The 18453-nt window shown below is 33.3% G+C and overlaps 1 protein-coding gene across 10 annotated transcripts in view; it reads left to right on the forward strand.

Moving 5' to 3' along the window:
* PCBP3 (poly(rC) binding protein 3) overlaps positions 1–15872 on the forward strand; it is a 964963-nt gene extending 949091 nt beyond the window's left edge. For all 10 annotated transcript variants that reach the window (XM_044075918.1, XM_044075919.1, XM_044075910.1 and 7 more), the window contains one exon: positions 15324–15872. In XM_044075918.1, the coding sequence (XP_043931853.1) occupies positions 15324–15360 (37 nt within the window). In that variant the 3' untranslated portion in view covers positions 15361–15872. The remainder of the gene's footprint in view (positions 1–15323) is intronic.
* The last annotated feature ends 2581 nt before the right edge of the window (positions 15873–18453 follow it).

Genomic DNA, 18453 nt, shown 5'->3' on the forward strand with positions numbered 1-18453 from the left:
AACCACACCTCCAACAAAATAATTTCATCCTTTTTCTTTAATTGCATGCAATTAAAAAAGTTCTACAGATGCATTTCTATGTGCAAATTATCCAGCATTGTATCAATGAGGTTTTCCAAACAGATTTTAACATTAACATTTTATTGTTTGAGATGTTTAAACTTTATTCTTATAATATATATTCAAGCCATTTTATAGGATATTACTGTCATATAAATCTGATAATGTCTTTTTATTGAATACTGACACAAATATTCTATTATATGTGGCAACATATGAACTTTATCATTAAAATGTAATGTAGTGCCTTGCAAAAAATCTAGTTACAAGAACCTAAACTAAATTCATAACTCTTTTCAATTTATTTTAATTTTGTATGCTGAAAACAGCTAAACCTCTGTAAAATATTGTCCCTCCATTGGCTTAACTTCATTATATTAACTTCTTTCAATATGCAAAATGGAATTGATAAACTGAAACAATATTTTGTTTTTAAATTATGGATCACTATGTTCTTTATTTTTTAAGTATATTGTCAGCATATTTTGGTATTGCTGCTGAAGAGCTGTTTGATTTATCCACTTACAACAAATATATTCTTAATATTGTCAATATCATCTTAAGATATTTTAAATTGCTTTACAGTGAATAAAACCCGTTGAAGAATTTTTCAGTATGCTTCATATCTATTATCTGTCCAATGTACTTTTACCTTTATAATATATGCCTTTGATTAGGTTTCTATATTTGGGAATTTAATACCACTATTGTCCTGATATGGTGTTTGTAAACCAATTTCAGTTCTTTTTTTGGATACCACAAAACAATTATGAGAATTTTATTAAAATGTTTTATTGAGATCTGTTTGGTAATAGGGCTGTATTCTGAAGTTTGTGCATTTTAGGGTGTAAATAATTTTATGAGATGGACCCTATTTTCAAATGCAAAAATCAATTTATTTCACCTATCTGTCATGGTGATCATTTGATATGGTGTTTGTAAACCAATCTCAGTTCTTTTTTTGGATACCATAAAATAATCGTGAGAATTTTATTAAAATGTTTTATTGAGATCTGTTTGGTAATAGGGCTGTATTCTGAAGTATGTAAATTTTAGGGTGTAAATAATTTTTATGAGTTGGATTCTATTTTCAAATGCAAAAATCGATTTATTTCACCATTCCATCATGGCAATCATTTCATTAAGATTTTTTCAATGTTTTTATTTCACACTTTTTCCAATATTTTAATATGTTTAATATCACATATTTTATTTCATTAGATTACTTCACTAATTTAAATTCTAAAAACCAATCAAAGCTTGATTACCATTTAAAATAAAGTATTTGGTTTTACTGTTTTGAAAATATAAGCCAGAATTTTGAACTGAGTGTAGAGCTACTTCCAAAGAATTGGATATAACACTTAAAGTCAACAGTATAACATCTACACGTAACATTATTTTTATTAGTAGTGATCTTCTAAGTTTGTTCCTTTAGTGTCAAGCTCCCATCTTATTACTATAGCTAACACTCACAAGGCCAGGGCAAACAGGATAGGGGAAAAGGGCCTCCTTATTTTCTGACTTTATTTCCAAGGAATCTGAAAGAAGCATTCATATTTAACATAAGCTTTATTGTTATAATAAATGTTTTAATTATAAGTGAAATTGCTTAAGGAAAACAATAAAGATGTAAAATTTTAAATAAATAATGCAATGTAATTTTAACAAAAACCATTGATAAATTCAGGATTATGAAGGTTTACGATTTCATTTACTTAAATTCACTAAATCCATCAAAGTTAAAATTATTTTTATATTATCTTGTATTTTCCTCCTGCATATAAATTCTGTTTGATTAGCATTTATTTATTGTGGTGTAAATTCTTTCATTCTGTCATCTAAAATTAACAAAATTGTATAGTCTAAATTGCATCCATACTGGATGATCGAACTTTCAAAAGTTGGGATGTCATATGGCCGACACCATATGATCGAATTTTTGAAAGTTTGAACATTTTAAAGGAGATCTCTGTACAGCATGGAATGGGAAGATTTCCCTTTTCTGCACTGTAGTGCGATCTCAGAGTTGGTATATTTAAGGAGTGGGGGTGTGGGGGGTGAAGGGAGGCTTGCCCCCCTGCTTAAAACATTCTGGTAGGTTATTTGTGTAGTTTTCTTTAATAGATTTTTGAACTTTTAAAAGTTTGATCATATGGTGTCGACCATATGACACTCGAACTTTTGAAAGTTCGATTATCTAATACAGACCTGTCTAAATTTAATAAAGATGTTCTTCTAAAGGATGAACAATCGATATTCTCTTTATTTCCTTTTGGTATCTGGTGAACCAAATAGCATTTCCAAGATGGTTGTGTGACTTGTGTTGTTAAAATACTCATTCAATACTTTCTGAATGGATAAAATTATATTTCTTGGCAAAATTTTAAATATTGCCAAGAATAATAAAATTCATCCCTTCTGATTTATTACTTTTAAGATATTTTATTCATCACTTCCTTTAATTTAATTGTTTTAATAAGATTTTTTTTATCTAATGTTGAAACCTTTGGTAATTTTAGCTTATCAAAGAATTTCTTAAAGTAGAAATCTATAGAGTCAGTAACTCTTGAAATCTTGTACAACTATAATAATCCCTAAGTTCTGATTAAATCTCCTCAATTTCTGTTTTAATTCTTTTATCTTTGTTCCCCTTTATTTATTTGATATGACTATTCCTTGCTAGCAATTTATCTGTTTTAGCTAAACCATGCATCCCACCCACTTAGAGTCATTACATAAGCTGAACTTTTTAATTCTTCAAGAGCAAGTACAGTTTTATGAGCTTGAATATTTTGATAATTCTTATTTAAGAGATGTATATGTTCTAACACAGTTTTGTAACCTTTCTGAAATTCTTTTTTGCTTCTTGTAACTTGTTTTGCATGTCTAATATTTCATTATCCTACAATATAACATCACCTTGACAAATATACACACCTTCACGGTATAGCAAATTATTATTGCATTCATTTCATCTTCTTTTATTTATTTACTTATTTATTGCACTTTTGTTTATCAGGAATGCCTGGGCATAAGAAAACCTTTTCGATGGAGGCTCAGAAAGAAAAGTTTTGAAGCAAAAATTAAGTTACAATAAAATTTTACAATAATATAAAGTTACAAAAAAAAAAAAAGAATTAGCACAATAAAAAACATTGCAATAACAAGAGCATAGTTACAATACCATTAGAATTTTGAGCATGAAGTGTAGATATGTCTTATTTATAATGACAAATGATAGAATAGTTATGAGTCAATATGCATTTACAGCTATGAAGATAGTATAGACAGCGGGAGCTTTTATTGAACTTATCCAGGAGATATACATGGCAAAGCCAGGATTGTGCTAGGGTAGCTCTCAGGTTGAGTTTGAAAGTTTCTTTATCAGACTGAGTGTGGGAGGTAGGGAACTCCATAATTTTGGAACATTATTGAAAAAAAGGCATCCCTAGCAGAACTTTGAGATTTAATAACAGTAAGTAGTTTTTTCCTTTGGAGTGGAGGGGTCTTGTTGGATAGTAGGGGTTTCACATATTTTGTAGAGCAGGGCAATTTCAGAAAAGTTTAAAATATTGAAGATTGTGCTAATGTATGAGTATTGTAGTTGGTTGGTGAGCTCCAGACAATTATTTTTTTTGTAGGACTCCACAGTGATGTGTGTCTCTTGAGGGAGGTTTGCAGCAAATTTTGCTACTTTGTTGTAACATTGTTCTAGCTTTACCTTCTGGGTAGTTTGTAAGCTTGTGAGTACAGGAAAGGTATATAGTAGAGTAGGACTGTAGTAAGTTTTAGAAAGTCCTTTTCTAGTTTTGTCACTAAGAAAATGTGTTACTCAATATAGCAATCAAAGTTTTGATATTTTGTTTTTTATTGCTGTTTGGATGTGAATGTCAAATTTCAGTTTTTCATCTGTAAGCACACCTACGAGTTTAGCATGTGGAATAAGATCTATTTTAGTATTATTAATTTAGATTATATTAAAATTAATTTTGGGGCAGGAAAGAAGCTTGGGAGTGAATAGTAATAATTTAGTTTTTTAGGGTTTATTAGAAGTTCTGAGTTGTTTAACCAGGATTCTACAAAACAGAATGATTCTTGGGTCATTTCCTGAAGCTTGATCAGGTTGGAGCAGAGCAGATGAGTGTTACATCATCTGCTTATTGGAATAAGGTAGCATATATGGTGAAGGAGGTTAGGTCATTTGCAAATATGTTAAACAGTAGGGGTCCAAGTACAGATCCTTGTGGTACACCTGCTTTTTATGGACTGAAAGGAAGAGTATTCATTTTGTCACTTTACTGCTTGGACCCTTTCAGCAAGATAGCTATTTAACCAGGACAGAACTATGAGTGAGAGTCCTAGATGAGAAAACTTCCATAGAGGTTTGCTATGAGAGACAGTACCAAATACTTTTGACAAATTTAGGAAAGGGGAGGATACTAGGTTTCTATTCCATAAAAGTATCTAATTCATTTGTAAACTATTTTTACATTTTTCTAGTTTGATAAAGAATCATGGACCCTTATATGTATGAGGCAGGGTTTTACAATTAGTTACTAAATTAAAGATTAAAGCATTATGGCCTGAAGTAGGATATGGGAGATAAACATCTTATCATTTCTTGATCGTGTACAGAAGGTGCATGAATAAAGAAATTAATTCAGAGTCTGTTTCTTTTAAAATAAACATACCCTTTAAGTGTAATAAAGCTGAGATCCTATCTTCCCTAACGTTGCTGGACTCAGATTTATTGAGAATACAGTTGGAATCCCTTGTGAGAATAATACTTCCCTTCATATTATGTATTATATAGTCTAAATATTTTCAGACACGTTTAGCTCCCATCCCAGGAAACCAATATAAATGAACTATATTCTATATTCTGTTATTATAGTCTAAAACAATTCAGAAGAAAATACTACATAAATCATTTTTATAATGTGGGTCATAATATGACAATTTTTTCAAAGGATTGCAACGCCCTCTTTTTATTTTTGCAATCACATTGATCTTGCACTTCAGATTGTAAAAAAATATATATGTCTTTGTCATTTTTATGTGACTGTCCTGTAAATATATTACCTGAGCTTTATTAATGTTGATATATTTGAGTAGCTTTTCCCTCTTTGTATTGCTGCTTAGGCAGTTCAAATTTAATGATATAAAACAATGATCTATGCAGGGTTCACTTTACATATTAAGATATAATGCAAACTTAAAGAATAAATTTTAATTTCCTTTAACCCTATCAAATGTTTCTTCTCATGTTACTCATGAATAAATAAACCACACGTTGACACTTTAGTCTCAAGAATCTTGAGTAATATAAATGTTATTTATTTTTTTATTTTATTTTACATTTGTTTACCAAGAAAGTCCAATTGGGCAGAAACCCATTTCAGTGGAGGCCTAGGTAGAAAGGCCCCATACAATCAACAAACTAACAAATAAATATAAGGATATTGATAACTTTTGTATAATGCATAGAGAAATTTCAAAGCTTAACAAGGCAGAGGTGCAAGCATACCAACAATTAATCACTTTCTCAATTGAACAGTAAGTATCAAGCTTAACAAGACAAAAATACATACATGAAACTATAATTCCCTATATGCTGAAATTTTAACAGAGGTTTGTAGTGGATATCATATGTCATAGGAATACTGAGATTAACAGAAAGGTTGCAGTATTAATTGTGGTATAGAAGTAATTAATGTTTTGGTTTACAGAATATAGAGACAGCAGAAAGGAAAGGTAGATGGGATATCTGTAAGTCAGAAGTAGTGATTAGTTAACACAAAAATAATAGTATAGGGTAGTAAAGTCTGGCATAAGTAGTCTTATAATAAATGTAATAAAATACCTAATAACTATAACTACATACTTCATCCATAAAAATCGTACCAGATTTCTAGTCTAATTAGAAATATTTAGTCAACATATGCTATAAAACTGCTTCCTGATGTGTAATTCCAACATAATCCTTTCTAGTAATAGATCAGAGTGGCATAGCTTTGCAGATTAAATGTAATTATCTTGGATTATGAATGTAATATGATAAATTGAGCAAGATGAAAACTATGATTCATAGATGGTGATAACACTTTCATTGTATAATTTCAGCTATTTATAGGTCATAAAATAACTTATATTTAATTTATAACAGTCCACTTACAAATCTATCTCATTAAAAGTAAATAGTGAAATGGGAGTTGTGGGGGGTTTATTGAAAGATATAAACACTAGGTGATCACTGAGTTAAATTTCACACAAATTATGAAAAGCTTTAAGATTATTGTGTCTTACATCTTAGAGATTACTTTCAGGAAATTAAAAGTTTACTCATATAATAAATAGTGAAATATACTACACTATTATATTCACCCATCCCCTTTTAATCATCAAGAAAAATTTATCAATAAATATGCTGTATTATTATCAATGACATATTTCCAACCTTCGTATACCATTGTTTTGTTCTGCATTTGTAAGGAGGAATATTTCATAATACTCTAAAATGTAAGAAAAATCTTACAGATTAAATCAGTTAGATGTTTATTATATTTGCTATGTATTAAATGTGGATTAATAGAAATAAGCAAAGCATAACCTCAGTTTATTATGAACCTTAATCACTTTCCTAGGTCCATGTAATAAAGTATTAATGAATGAAAGTAATATGATGTCACAGTAAGTCTTGGATAAGATTTGAAGGCCGTTCATCATGTGGACCTTAATATCAATGTTATATTAAATAGAAATATCTTTATACATAGCACATACATGGAGAGAAATTATTCATTTTAAATCCCCTTTATTGCCATAAGAGTATTATAATCATATCTAATTGTCTCATGGGCAATGACAGCACACTTGAACTGTGAATCTGTCCTTCTCTACTTTTTAATTATTTGAAGATAGTTGAATGGTTTCACTTTTCTAATAAATGTAGATAAGAAGGTAAAGAAAAGCACAATACAAAGCTGAGGACTTAAAAATAACAATCGCACTATATGATAATAATAGGATCAGTGACAAATGTTGACAATACAATCTTTTTTCGCAACTATATTAATGCAATAAAACAGAATTACAAAATATCAAAATAACATTTCAAATCATTTGGATGAATATTTCCAAGAACTATATATGTGGCTTACCATAGGAGTAAATCTAAGCTACTTAGTCAATATTTCCAAAATAACAGTGTCAATGCCATGCACTTAATGAAGGACTAAAACTTATCTTTAGCTCCCTATATTCACGTACTATATATATATATATATATATATATATATATATATATATATATATATATATACACACACACACACTTATATTATATATATATATATATATATATATATATATATATATATATATATATATATACACATATACACACACACACGTGTATATATATATATATATACACACACACACACACATATATATATATATATATAAATATATATATATATATATATATACACACACACACACATATATATATATATATATATATATATATATATATATATATATATATATATATATATATATATATATATATATATATATATATATGATCCTACTTTACTTACCCGAACAGGCACATCACTGACTTTCACTTCGCCGAGATGACAGGAACAGAAAAACAGAAGACTGACATCTGGAACATCTACTTTCCCCTCGAGGTAAGCAACGGCTTGGCCATCCCAAAAAAACAAAACAAAAACACAAAATGAAACCCACCCACACCCCCCTAACTAAATGTGCCAACTCCGAGATCACACTACTGCAGGGGTAAGGGGCAAGGTTTAACAGGATGGCCAAGCGGTTACTTACCTTGAGTGGAAAGTCGGTGTTCCGGATGTTATATATATATATATATATATATATATATATATATATATATATATATATATATATATATCACTTTCATTTTCCTGCAGTATGTGAATAAGATCTTCAGGCAGGTTAAGTGTCATAATACTATTACTGTCAAATACAAAACTTGTAGTATATCATTTAATGATTTAATGTTAATGAAAGAATGTATAACTTCCCAACTGATAAAACATAAGCACATTGCCTCTTTTAAAAGAATTAACAGTCTAATGAAGATCAATTAACATTTTCAAAGCAGGAGAATGCCAATTTAAAACAGGAAGCCACTATCAGCATGGAATTAAACACAATTTCTGCAAAATGTATACATACAGCTGCAAAACAGTTCTATTGTCGGAGAGCCACAGTAGATCAGGCATAATAATGTCTTTAAATCTTAATTATGACTGTCGCCACTTGAATGAGAGTAATTGATTTTCAAAACGTGTTGTGTTATCCAGTAAATTACAGTTCTAAAAATTGCAGGAAGGCATACAAGATACTAAGCAGAGTCCCTATTAGTTATCAAAGGAATCTTCCATATATTAACCATATAAGTAGAACTATCAGATTTAACCATTTTTAATTACATAGATATGTGGCACAAAGTAATTCACCCTCATATTGCTTCACTAACTTTAATTCAAGGCTTATCCAATGCTATAGTTTGGTCAAGTGTGTTTATCGCCTAAGATTTCAGCAATTAGGTCAAGATCAGTTTAGTCTTTAAAAAAAAAAAAATTAAAGTGTTGGAAGGCAGAGGAAGCCCAGAAAGAAAAAAGAAAAAGAAAAAAACAAGCATAGCAGCTCAAGATCATTTATGTGTCATAAGTCAGTTATTTGGTAAAGAATGACTAAAACTTAAAATTAAATGTGGTGGTAATTGAAAGACTTGTACTTTTTTATATTAAGGAAATGTATCCTTTTTTGCTATCAAGCATAAGAAAGAAATGTTGTGGAAGTAGACTACTATCTTAATTAAGGTTCAAGTACTATGACACTTGAAATATTCATTTATTATAAATTCTTATAGACTGTAAGTACATAGGTTCATAGGTTCATACTAGGCTATCTGCCCTAGGGCATTTATAAGCCTAGCGAGAGTGTGTTTGGCTTTCGCCACCCATTTTAAATTAATTTTGCTATGCCCTTTTTCGAGGTTAGTATACTGTGCCTCTGTCTAACAGTGACACAGAAGTGATACCAGGGTAAACCTATGATCTCCCATCCACTCATCAAGATTCCTCTTGAAGAGAGTCAATGAGGGACTCTGCCTAACCTGGACTGGGATTTTATTCCAGAGTGAAGGGAGCCTCTGGCTTATGAATCTGTCCCTCCAGCATGTCCTATTTATTTCAGTGCTGAGGTTCAAGTCTCTCGAGCGTGTAGCTCGATGGGATTTGGATTTTCTGAGGTGCAGCATGTCCATTAATTCCAGGTTGGACATGGCTTTATACATCAGGCACAGATCGCCTCTGAGCAGGCGGCATGCCACTGAGTAGAGCTGGAGTTTCTTTAACCAGGCAGCATATGGCATCTGTTTGAGCCCTTTGATCCTCTTGGTGAGGTACTTTTAGGGTCTTTCCAGTTGCTGCAGGTGTCTGGTAAGGTACATCCCGAAAGGGGCATTGTACTCAAATATGGGCCTGATGAAGGATGAGTAAAGAGGCATGATGACCTCCCCTTATCTAGATGTGAATCCCTTCATGATTAGGTGGGCTATATAAAATGTTTTTCTAACCACTTTGGCCATGTGGTTGTCAAATGAGAGATTGCTATCAACTTGGGTCCCCAGGTCCCTAATTACTTCTTCCGTACTTAATGGATTACCACCTATGTGGTAATTTGTGGGCACTGTTTTTGCCAAAGGGGATGACTATACACTTTTTGGCATTTAGCTTGAGGCCATGGCTCTGGCACCAGTTGTCTGTTTATATGAGGCCCTTTTGGAGGATGCTTGTGTCCGCTGGAGAGTCGATTATGGCGCCCAGTTTGCAGTCATCTGCGAACTTGGTCAGCCACAGTCCTTCCATGTTGGCCTGTACCTCTAAGAAATATATACTGAACAAGAGAGGTCCCAGGACTGAGCCTTGTGGGACACCACTTGTAACTTGTTTGGAGTCTGATATGGCTCCAGCAATTCTAACCATGTGGGTTCTGTCCTTGAGCCAGTTTGCAACCCATCTAGTGACATAGGGGTTTATATTTAAGCTGGTGAGCTTATCTATAATGCTCGAGTGGGGTATTGTATCGAAGGCTTTTGCGAGGTCCAGGTAGGCTGTGTGGACCACCTTCCCCTTGTCAATGGCTTTGGTGACTGTTTCAAAGAAATCGGCCAGGTTTAAGAGGCAGGATCTGCCTTTAACAAAGCCAAACTGGGTAGGATCCAGTGTCTGTAGGTCCCCAATATCTTTATTTATGAGGTCCATGATGATCCTTTCCATAGCTTTGCAGACCAAGATAGTCAGGCTTATGGGGCGATAGTTTCCAGGATCTGTTGAGGCACCATCTTTGTGGAGAGGGACCACTGTTGCTGTACGCCACTCTTTGGGTACATATCCTGTAGTAAGGCTGAGATTGAGCAGTAGTTTTATGTTTGGGTTTAGCTCTTCTTGGAGTTCATGTAGGATGCAGCCCAGGACACCGTCTGGCCCCACTGATGCTGTGTTTTTTGCTTTGGAGAGGGCAGCTCTTACCTGAACATCTGAGATGTCAGGGGGGCAGCACACTGCTGGGATAGATATTTGCCCTTTTGGTGGGGAGGGGGGAGTTTGCGCTGAACCTGTCAGCTAGGATGTTGGCAATGTCTGTGGGTTCTGTGTATTTTTTGTCATTTTGGACTAATTCTGAGGATATCTGGAATTCCCACCCAGGTTTCTGACATAACTAAAGAAAGCCTTGTGATTATCCTTAGTGTCCTGTGCAATTTTTCTCTCGAAGCTGGCCTTAGACGATTTTATGAGTGCCCGTAGTTTTTTGCTAATACTGATCAGAGATGCCTTCCCTTTTTGGGATTTTGCTCTATCATGCAGTAGCTTCCTCCTTCTATTGTATAGTTTGTTTATGGCTGGGGTCCACCAGACAGGACATCTGCCTTTGGAGGATTGGGTCTTGGTTTTATTTGGGATTGCATGATCCATGCATTCCTGAAGGTGTTCATAGAATGTGCTTATAAAGGATTCTGCAGTCTGGAATAAACATAAACTTATAAGTACTGATAACAAGTATGCATTTTTACATCTTACTTTCATTACTTGTGGCAAGAACAAAACAATACAGACACTACTTCTTTTGTTGTTTCCATACTGAATTTTCCCTATTCCTTTATATCTTGTTAAATATAACATGAAAAATATTTACCTATGTTAAGAAAATAAAGTCCCCTCCTTTTAATGATTATTTATCAAGATAAATGTATCTCATTTCTTCTTCTCTTTTACATTTTTCCTGATGAATTAGTGAGCATTCTTTGGCTTTTGCTAAATCCTTCAGAGCATAATTTTTTTATCTGGAGATCTTTTTATAGCTACATAATCCATGTCCTCCAGGAAAGGTACTATATTACTGTTTCTGACAAAGTTTTTAACCTCAACAGAATTGAATATTCTTTCTCATGAAGCATAAAAAAATTGTTATTCATGTTGGGTATAGTAAGTGGATTGTAATGCTATTTTGTTTTGAATGTTTTATTATTGGCCATAACTCCTTTATTTTTCTTTCTAAAGTTTTGTTGCACAGTGACTATCAAATCAGTCTGACTACATCTGACCTTGAAGGTGCAGCAGGATTACTTAGAATGAGTTTGCCTACAGCTCTGTTATTCCTATCAATTCCATATTATATGTCTTCTTGTAAATCCAAGAGATGAACGATCCAAGATGTTAAAAGGGACACCATGTCATTCTTTTAAATTTTTTCTGTACTGCAGATATTCTTGTTACATCTTCCTTCTCTTCCATTTTATTAACTAGTTATTCTGCTTCAACAAAAATATGTTTTAATTTCGTCTTCTTTTATTTTCCAAACTATTTCTTTTAAAGTGGATTCCATTTCTTTAATCTGAGAGCTGCATTTTTCAGTCATCTGTTTTGGTATTTCAATTGACTTTATACTATTCTCTTGAAATATATCCCATTTTACCTGGAATTTGCCCATTTTAGTGTTAATCTGAGAGAGGAAAACATTTTTTTGAAATTCCTTTTTCAAAGAAATTTCATTATGCAAGATCTTCAAACAACTTATATATGTTGTTGAAATTAAAGTAACAGGCTAAACAAAGAGAGGAATTTTCCTCAATTACATTGAAACATATCTTTCAACCTCTTAGCACAAAACACTCTGCATAAAGCCAAAAATAATGGGGGGAGGCAAACCCCCAAAATAGGGGAAATTTTAAATATTGCACTTATAAACTTAGAAAGTTGCTAGAATAAAAGATCTATTGTTACCATGTATTTTCTGAAGGATAGCACAACTGAAACTCAAATTCTAGCCATTATTTAGTGAACTCAGTCCTCACTGATTTGCCCCAAAAATCCAGAAAATCACAAGTTTTATGAGGAACACACACTGAAAATATGAGGCAAAAATATAGACATCCTGTGAAAATCTGGACAGTTGAGAGGTATGCTTTGAAATTCTGACACATCTCCTTTAATGTAGTATTTTCTGATAAATAATACACTTACACTGTTTTCCTGTCCCTCTTCTGAGTTTTTCAGATTATTGCTGCAGAGCTTCAGGATGATGTTGCCACACTTACACCATCTTAATTCAGAATCCTGCTCTTTAAAATCTTATCAAGATTTGCCATAGCTTTCCTTCCAAAAAAGCAAGTGGCTTTTAATTTCATGGTTGCAGTAGCCACCTGCAGAGGTATTTGAGCCCAGAAAATGAAAATGGTCACTGCAATCACTTCTAACCTATCTATTTTCAAAGAAATGATAATGCTGGATGACAACTTTATTTTTATTTATTTTATGTTGATCAAAAAGCCAGCTTTTACATTTTCTATTTTCATCTCCAAGAAGGGGTGCAATTTACCTCACTTTCAGCCATCAGAGTGACATCATCTACATATCTGAGGTTGTTAATGTCTTCCAGCAATTTTGATTCCAGTATCTGACTCATCTAACTGAGCATTTCACATGATATATTCATCGTATAAACAATAAATAGGGTGACAATATACAACTCTGTCATAAACCTTTTCCAATCCTAAACTATTTAGTTGTTCCACATTCATTCCTAACTGTTCTGCATATTAATTTCTCATGAAGCAAATAATGTGACCTACTATCCAAATATCTCTAAGAACTTGCTACAGACTGTTATGGTCAAAACAGCCAAAGACTTTAGATTAGTCAATAAAATCAGAAAAAAACATTCTGGAGCTCCCTTACTTTCTCCACTATCTAGCAGATGCTGGAAATTTGATCTCTTATGTCTCTGACATTCCTATAACCAGCTTGTACATCTGGCAGTTCTTGAATCATATACTGTTGGAGCCTAGCTTTCAGGATGTTGAGCATTACATTGCTTGCATAGGAAACAAGTGCAATTGTTAGATAATATCAGCATTCTTTAACACTGTCCTTTTGAAAAACAAACTGACCTTTTCCAGTCCAATAGCCATTATCATGTTTTCCAAATTTGCTGGCAAATTCTATGCAGGACAATAACAGCAACATTTTTTCAGGATTTTAAACAATTCAGCTAAAATTCCATCACTTCCGGCAGCCATGTAATTATCAATGTTTACTTGGGTCCACTTCCTTCTCCAGAATATCTGGGTGTAGATCAGAGAACACACCATGATATACATGTATAGAAAACATAATTCATAACTTTTAAAGTTAGAGGAAAAGAATATATGCACACACACACACACACACACATATATATATATATATATATATATATATATATATATATATATGGGTCTACTTCTAAATGTTGAACTTTCAAAATGTCAACTTTCTTATGGTTGAGACCATCAGATCAAGCTTTTGAAACTTCATACCATTTACATGGAGATCGCCGTACAGTGCAGAATGGCATATTTACTGTTGTACTGCAATCTCAGAGTAGGTATATTTAATTAGCCGGGGTGTGGGCGGTGCAGGGTAGGCTTGCTCTCCTGCAAAAATATAAAGAAAAAAATAATTTTTTGTTTTTATTATTTTTTATTTAAATTTCAAAATTTCAAAGCTTCAATCTTATGGTCTCAACCTTAAGAAATTTGACTTTTTGAAAGTTCAAAATTTAGAAGTAGACCCATAGATATATATTTATATTTATTGTTGTACCTATCCTTTTTGGTTTCATCTGAGGCTGTATATAATTAATGGTATATTACAGTATATTTTATTTTGAATGTAAGAACCCATTTCACATGTATGTTTACAAAGTACCTAGAAGTTTAACAACTCTATATACTCCACGTAAAACTGGTGCTTAGTACAGCACAATTTGGGAAAACACTAAGAACATTATGATTGCATTTTTTTAAATCGGTATCTTTTGGCTGAGCTGGTATCAATGGTGCCTGGTATTTCACCATCACTAGTAAGCAATTTTGCTGTTTTTGAGACAGCAACAGTTCAATGCAGTTAAGTGTTCATATTTGGCAGTTATTTCCAAACCAATGTGATTTTTCAAAGCTTGTTCTAATCCACACTTGTCTGCATCAACAAATTTCAACCTGGCTTAGCTCTCCTTTTACTATGTCATATTTTTGTTGAAAAGTACAATACCTGCATTCTCCTAGCTGAAAGACTAACCTCAAACCCTTTCTAATCATCTCTTTGTTGTAGTCATGATTAAACTGTTTAGTAACTGTCTTCTTCAGTACTAATATTTCTGTGTTTTAGTAGGATAGCTCAGATCTCAAATCTGTCTATGTTCTAAGTTTTTAAATTTGTTTTTAAACTTATAATGTAACTACTGAGTGCATGCTGCAAGCAATACCTACATATTATCAATGTCTATATCAGTAGTATATCACAGTACCTTACTAGTATGAGACAAGTGCTGTATCTTACCTGTATAAATAGCCAACTAATAAAAGACAATATTGTGCTGTTTATGGTTGTCAATTTAGTTAAACAAATAAAATGTTTTCAGCTGTGTTATACTTACCTTCATATATGTGAGACTTATAGGACCAAGTCCGTGTTCACAAGCTAAATGGATGTTTTTTTTTTTTAAAGAGATTAGTAGATGCCAATTTGTTATTTGTGTAAAAGAAAGCAGAACCAGATTGCTGCTGTAGCTTTTCTTTTCATGATTACAGAGCTAATAAGAAATGATTTCTTTATTATCTTCTCTCCTTTTTTTCCTTTATCCTAATCTCTCCCTGGCTATACTAGGCTAACAACTGAGGTCACAGGAATGGGCACACTTTAAATACTACCCAGCATCCTCTGCTTTGCACCAGACTAACCTTATCAAGCCATGGAGCTGCACCCAGCTTGTACAATCTCTTTGTGACGGTTCTTCCACTTATGAGTTCAACAGAACGTGTTCTTTGGTTTAATAGCATATATAAGCTATAGACATATACATGTACATGAGTCTTCTATGTTATTTGTTTCAGAAAATTTCCTAAATGTATCCCTGACCTGGTAACTGATACTCCGGATCTCTCCATTCTTTAAGTATATAGCTTAACCTTATCTATGTATTCTATTTCATGTTCTTTTTGTTTAAAGAGAATGTAAAACTTCAGTATGCAAAGTGTGATGATGTAGAATGACTTTTTCTCTAATGTAGAAATTTAGACAATTTGGGGATGAGATTTATTCAGCTTTTACAATATATGGTGAAACAGATATGCTCAGTTAAATATATATAGTTCCAGTGATGAATTCTCATTCTGGAAAAATACGTATTCCTAATAAAATGTAATGGTATGATAATTTCTGACTTCTGTTTCATGTATTTATCATTTAGATAATGTTATATTTTACAGTCACTGTACCTGGAAGCAGGACACAAAAACAGATGTTTATAATTTACTGCACAGTGAAGTGTGCAAGCTTGGTCTACTGTGACCAGTACGATGACAACAGAGCTGCTTGTTACAGAGAATTATTTTGCAGTCCATTTGTATTTAGTTTATAGGTTTCGCATAACATAATAAAACTAGATCATTAATTATATGCATACACATATGCTTATCTTCAACCACTGGAAAATAAAGGCCCTGATCAGGAATTCAAAAGAGATCATGAAGAATTATGGAAAAGCATTTGTTGATCTCCATCATGCTACCCAGATAAGTACAACAAATATGCAATGCTGTTTTTTTCAGACCTTCAAATGTGCAACTTAGTATTCTGTTTTGATTACAGATAATATTTGGGGAAAATAAAATTACATCACTGACTCATCAAAATACACACATAGCAAAGAAGAAGACAAAGCCAAAACGTACCATCACCAATTCAATATTATTGAAGGAAAAAAAGTAAATACATGCATGATTCTTAAAGAAACAAAGTATCACTTGCAGTTAGATTTAACATGGAGTAGAAATTAGGTGGAGAGATTAGAGAACTGAGGTAAGTGACAGGGAATTGCAGTAAATGTGGGATGGTAATCAGATGCAGAAAGGGAACAAAAGACAAAAGAGGAAAAAATAGTCAAGAAGTGCATTTACTGATTTATGAAGTTACAACATTCTTTAGAAGGACCTTCTTAAAAAGTAAACACATGGCAGTATGTAACATATGCACAACTAGTCTGTTTCAGTAAATGAGTGACAGCTAATCATGAGTTACATTTGGATCACTGTTGAGACATTGAAACACATGCCAATGGCACATGCAAATGCAAGCCTACCACATAGCCTGCATTGCAATTATTAACAAAAGTATGATTATCAGAGCAAAGTCTATGGCAGCAGAGACATTGGCAATACACATATTAGTTCCTCACAGGACATACAGCAACAACAAAATATAGATAAATACACTACAACATACATAAATATGCTAAACTTTCCACCACCACCAGAATGACCAGTATCCTTACACAAAAAATGAAAATGTGCAACAGGTAACTTTATAAATCTGAAGCACATGTGCCCTAATCAGTAGCCATTCTGGATTAGGTTTTCATGAGAGGTCCTGTCATTTGGATTAAAGTTTTACCCACAGAAGTACTGGTTACATCATATGAATATACCACCTCATAGAGCAGAAAGCCATGGCTACTTGAAATTGACCTCGGGTACTAAGATAATGTAACCCTTACGTGCACCTAGTGGCACTCCATGTTGACCTGCACCTGAAGAGGCCAGTTATAGGCCATTACAATCCCTATGAGAGAAGACAAACTACTAGTCTAAATGACTTTTACTCAGATCCTATGGTATTAACAGCAGTAGAAATAGTTCAACATCTATGAGAAGCAGCCTGTATAGCTGAAGACACACCATGTTAAATTTCCAGAACATGCTGTGAGAGATTCAACAGGAGCTACAGATACTCTTCCTTCCAGAATGGTGATGGGACAGTTGGTTAGCAGAGCCTGGAGAGGGAAGGAACAGCAGTATAGTGATGAAAGAATGAACTATTTCTATCATGTCAATTTTTCTCTGAAACAAGAAGAGTTTCTTCATTAGTTGAATGATTATAGAACCCAATCCTTATGCGATCAGTGTTGCTATTGACTGTGGTAAGGAACTGTGAAGATGTCCATTCTTCCCAGCTGATAATCATAGATAGGTCATTGCTCATCTTCAGGAAGACTTCAAGCAACTGTGTTCCCTGTGAGGATGCAGGGAGCTCACACATTTATGGGGTACTACAACTTGGATATTCATTAACAGATTAACAAACCATAACATAGGAGGTGGATATAACATCTTCTTCATGTGACAAGAAGATAGAGACAGGATGAAGGATCTTAGTCTACAATGCCAGGACGTCAATGATTTTTTTTTGGAGGGGGCAGCTTTATAAAGCATTAGAAGTGGATTTCCTAAAAAAGATACGCATTGGGTCCCATTTTATTAACAAAGATCTATGGCAGCACAGGGATTTCTCAACAGGTTTGGTACAGGTCCAACATTTGCTTAAACTTTCAAGGAGATCCTCACTTTAAGATTGTAGTCATCAGGTACAGCCCAGCAGCACTAAACAATCTGCAAGCTAGGACACCTGTCAAGGCACAACTACTGTTTGAATTCTTTGTAATGAATTACATGAAAAGTCGACCATGGAAGCCATTAGAAACAGGCAGGGTTTGGGGTCAATGGCATTTCCCATTCATTTTGGAGTATGCTTGATCATCTTCTTTTAGGCAACCTCAAGACTCCAGACATTGCTACATTTTGGCATTAGTGTCTGATTCTTCCTCAGCCAAAAGTGCATCTCTGCCTGACCCTACTATGGACATTCTGGGACGAGCAGATCAATGCGAAATGGCAATAGTCCATCACTTGCAGAGAAGCGAAGTCACCATCCTAAAAATTATACTCACAAATGTCAGTTT

The sequence above is a fragment of the Protopterus annectens genome, chromosome 6.part1 (assembly GCF_019279795.1).
Source record: "Protopterus annectens isolate FY-2018-M chromosome 6.part1, PAN1.0, whole genome shotgun sequence".
NCBI lineage: Eukaryota > Metazoa > Chordata > Ceratodontiformes > Protopteridae > Protopterus > Protopterus annectens.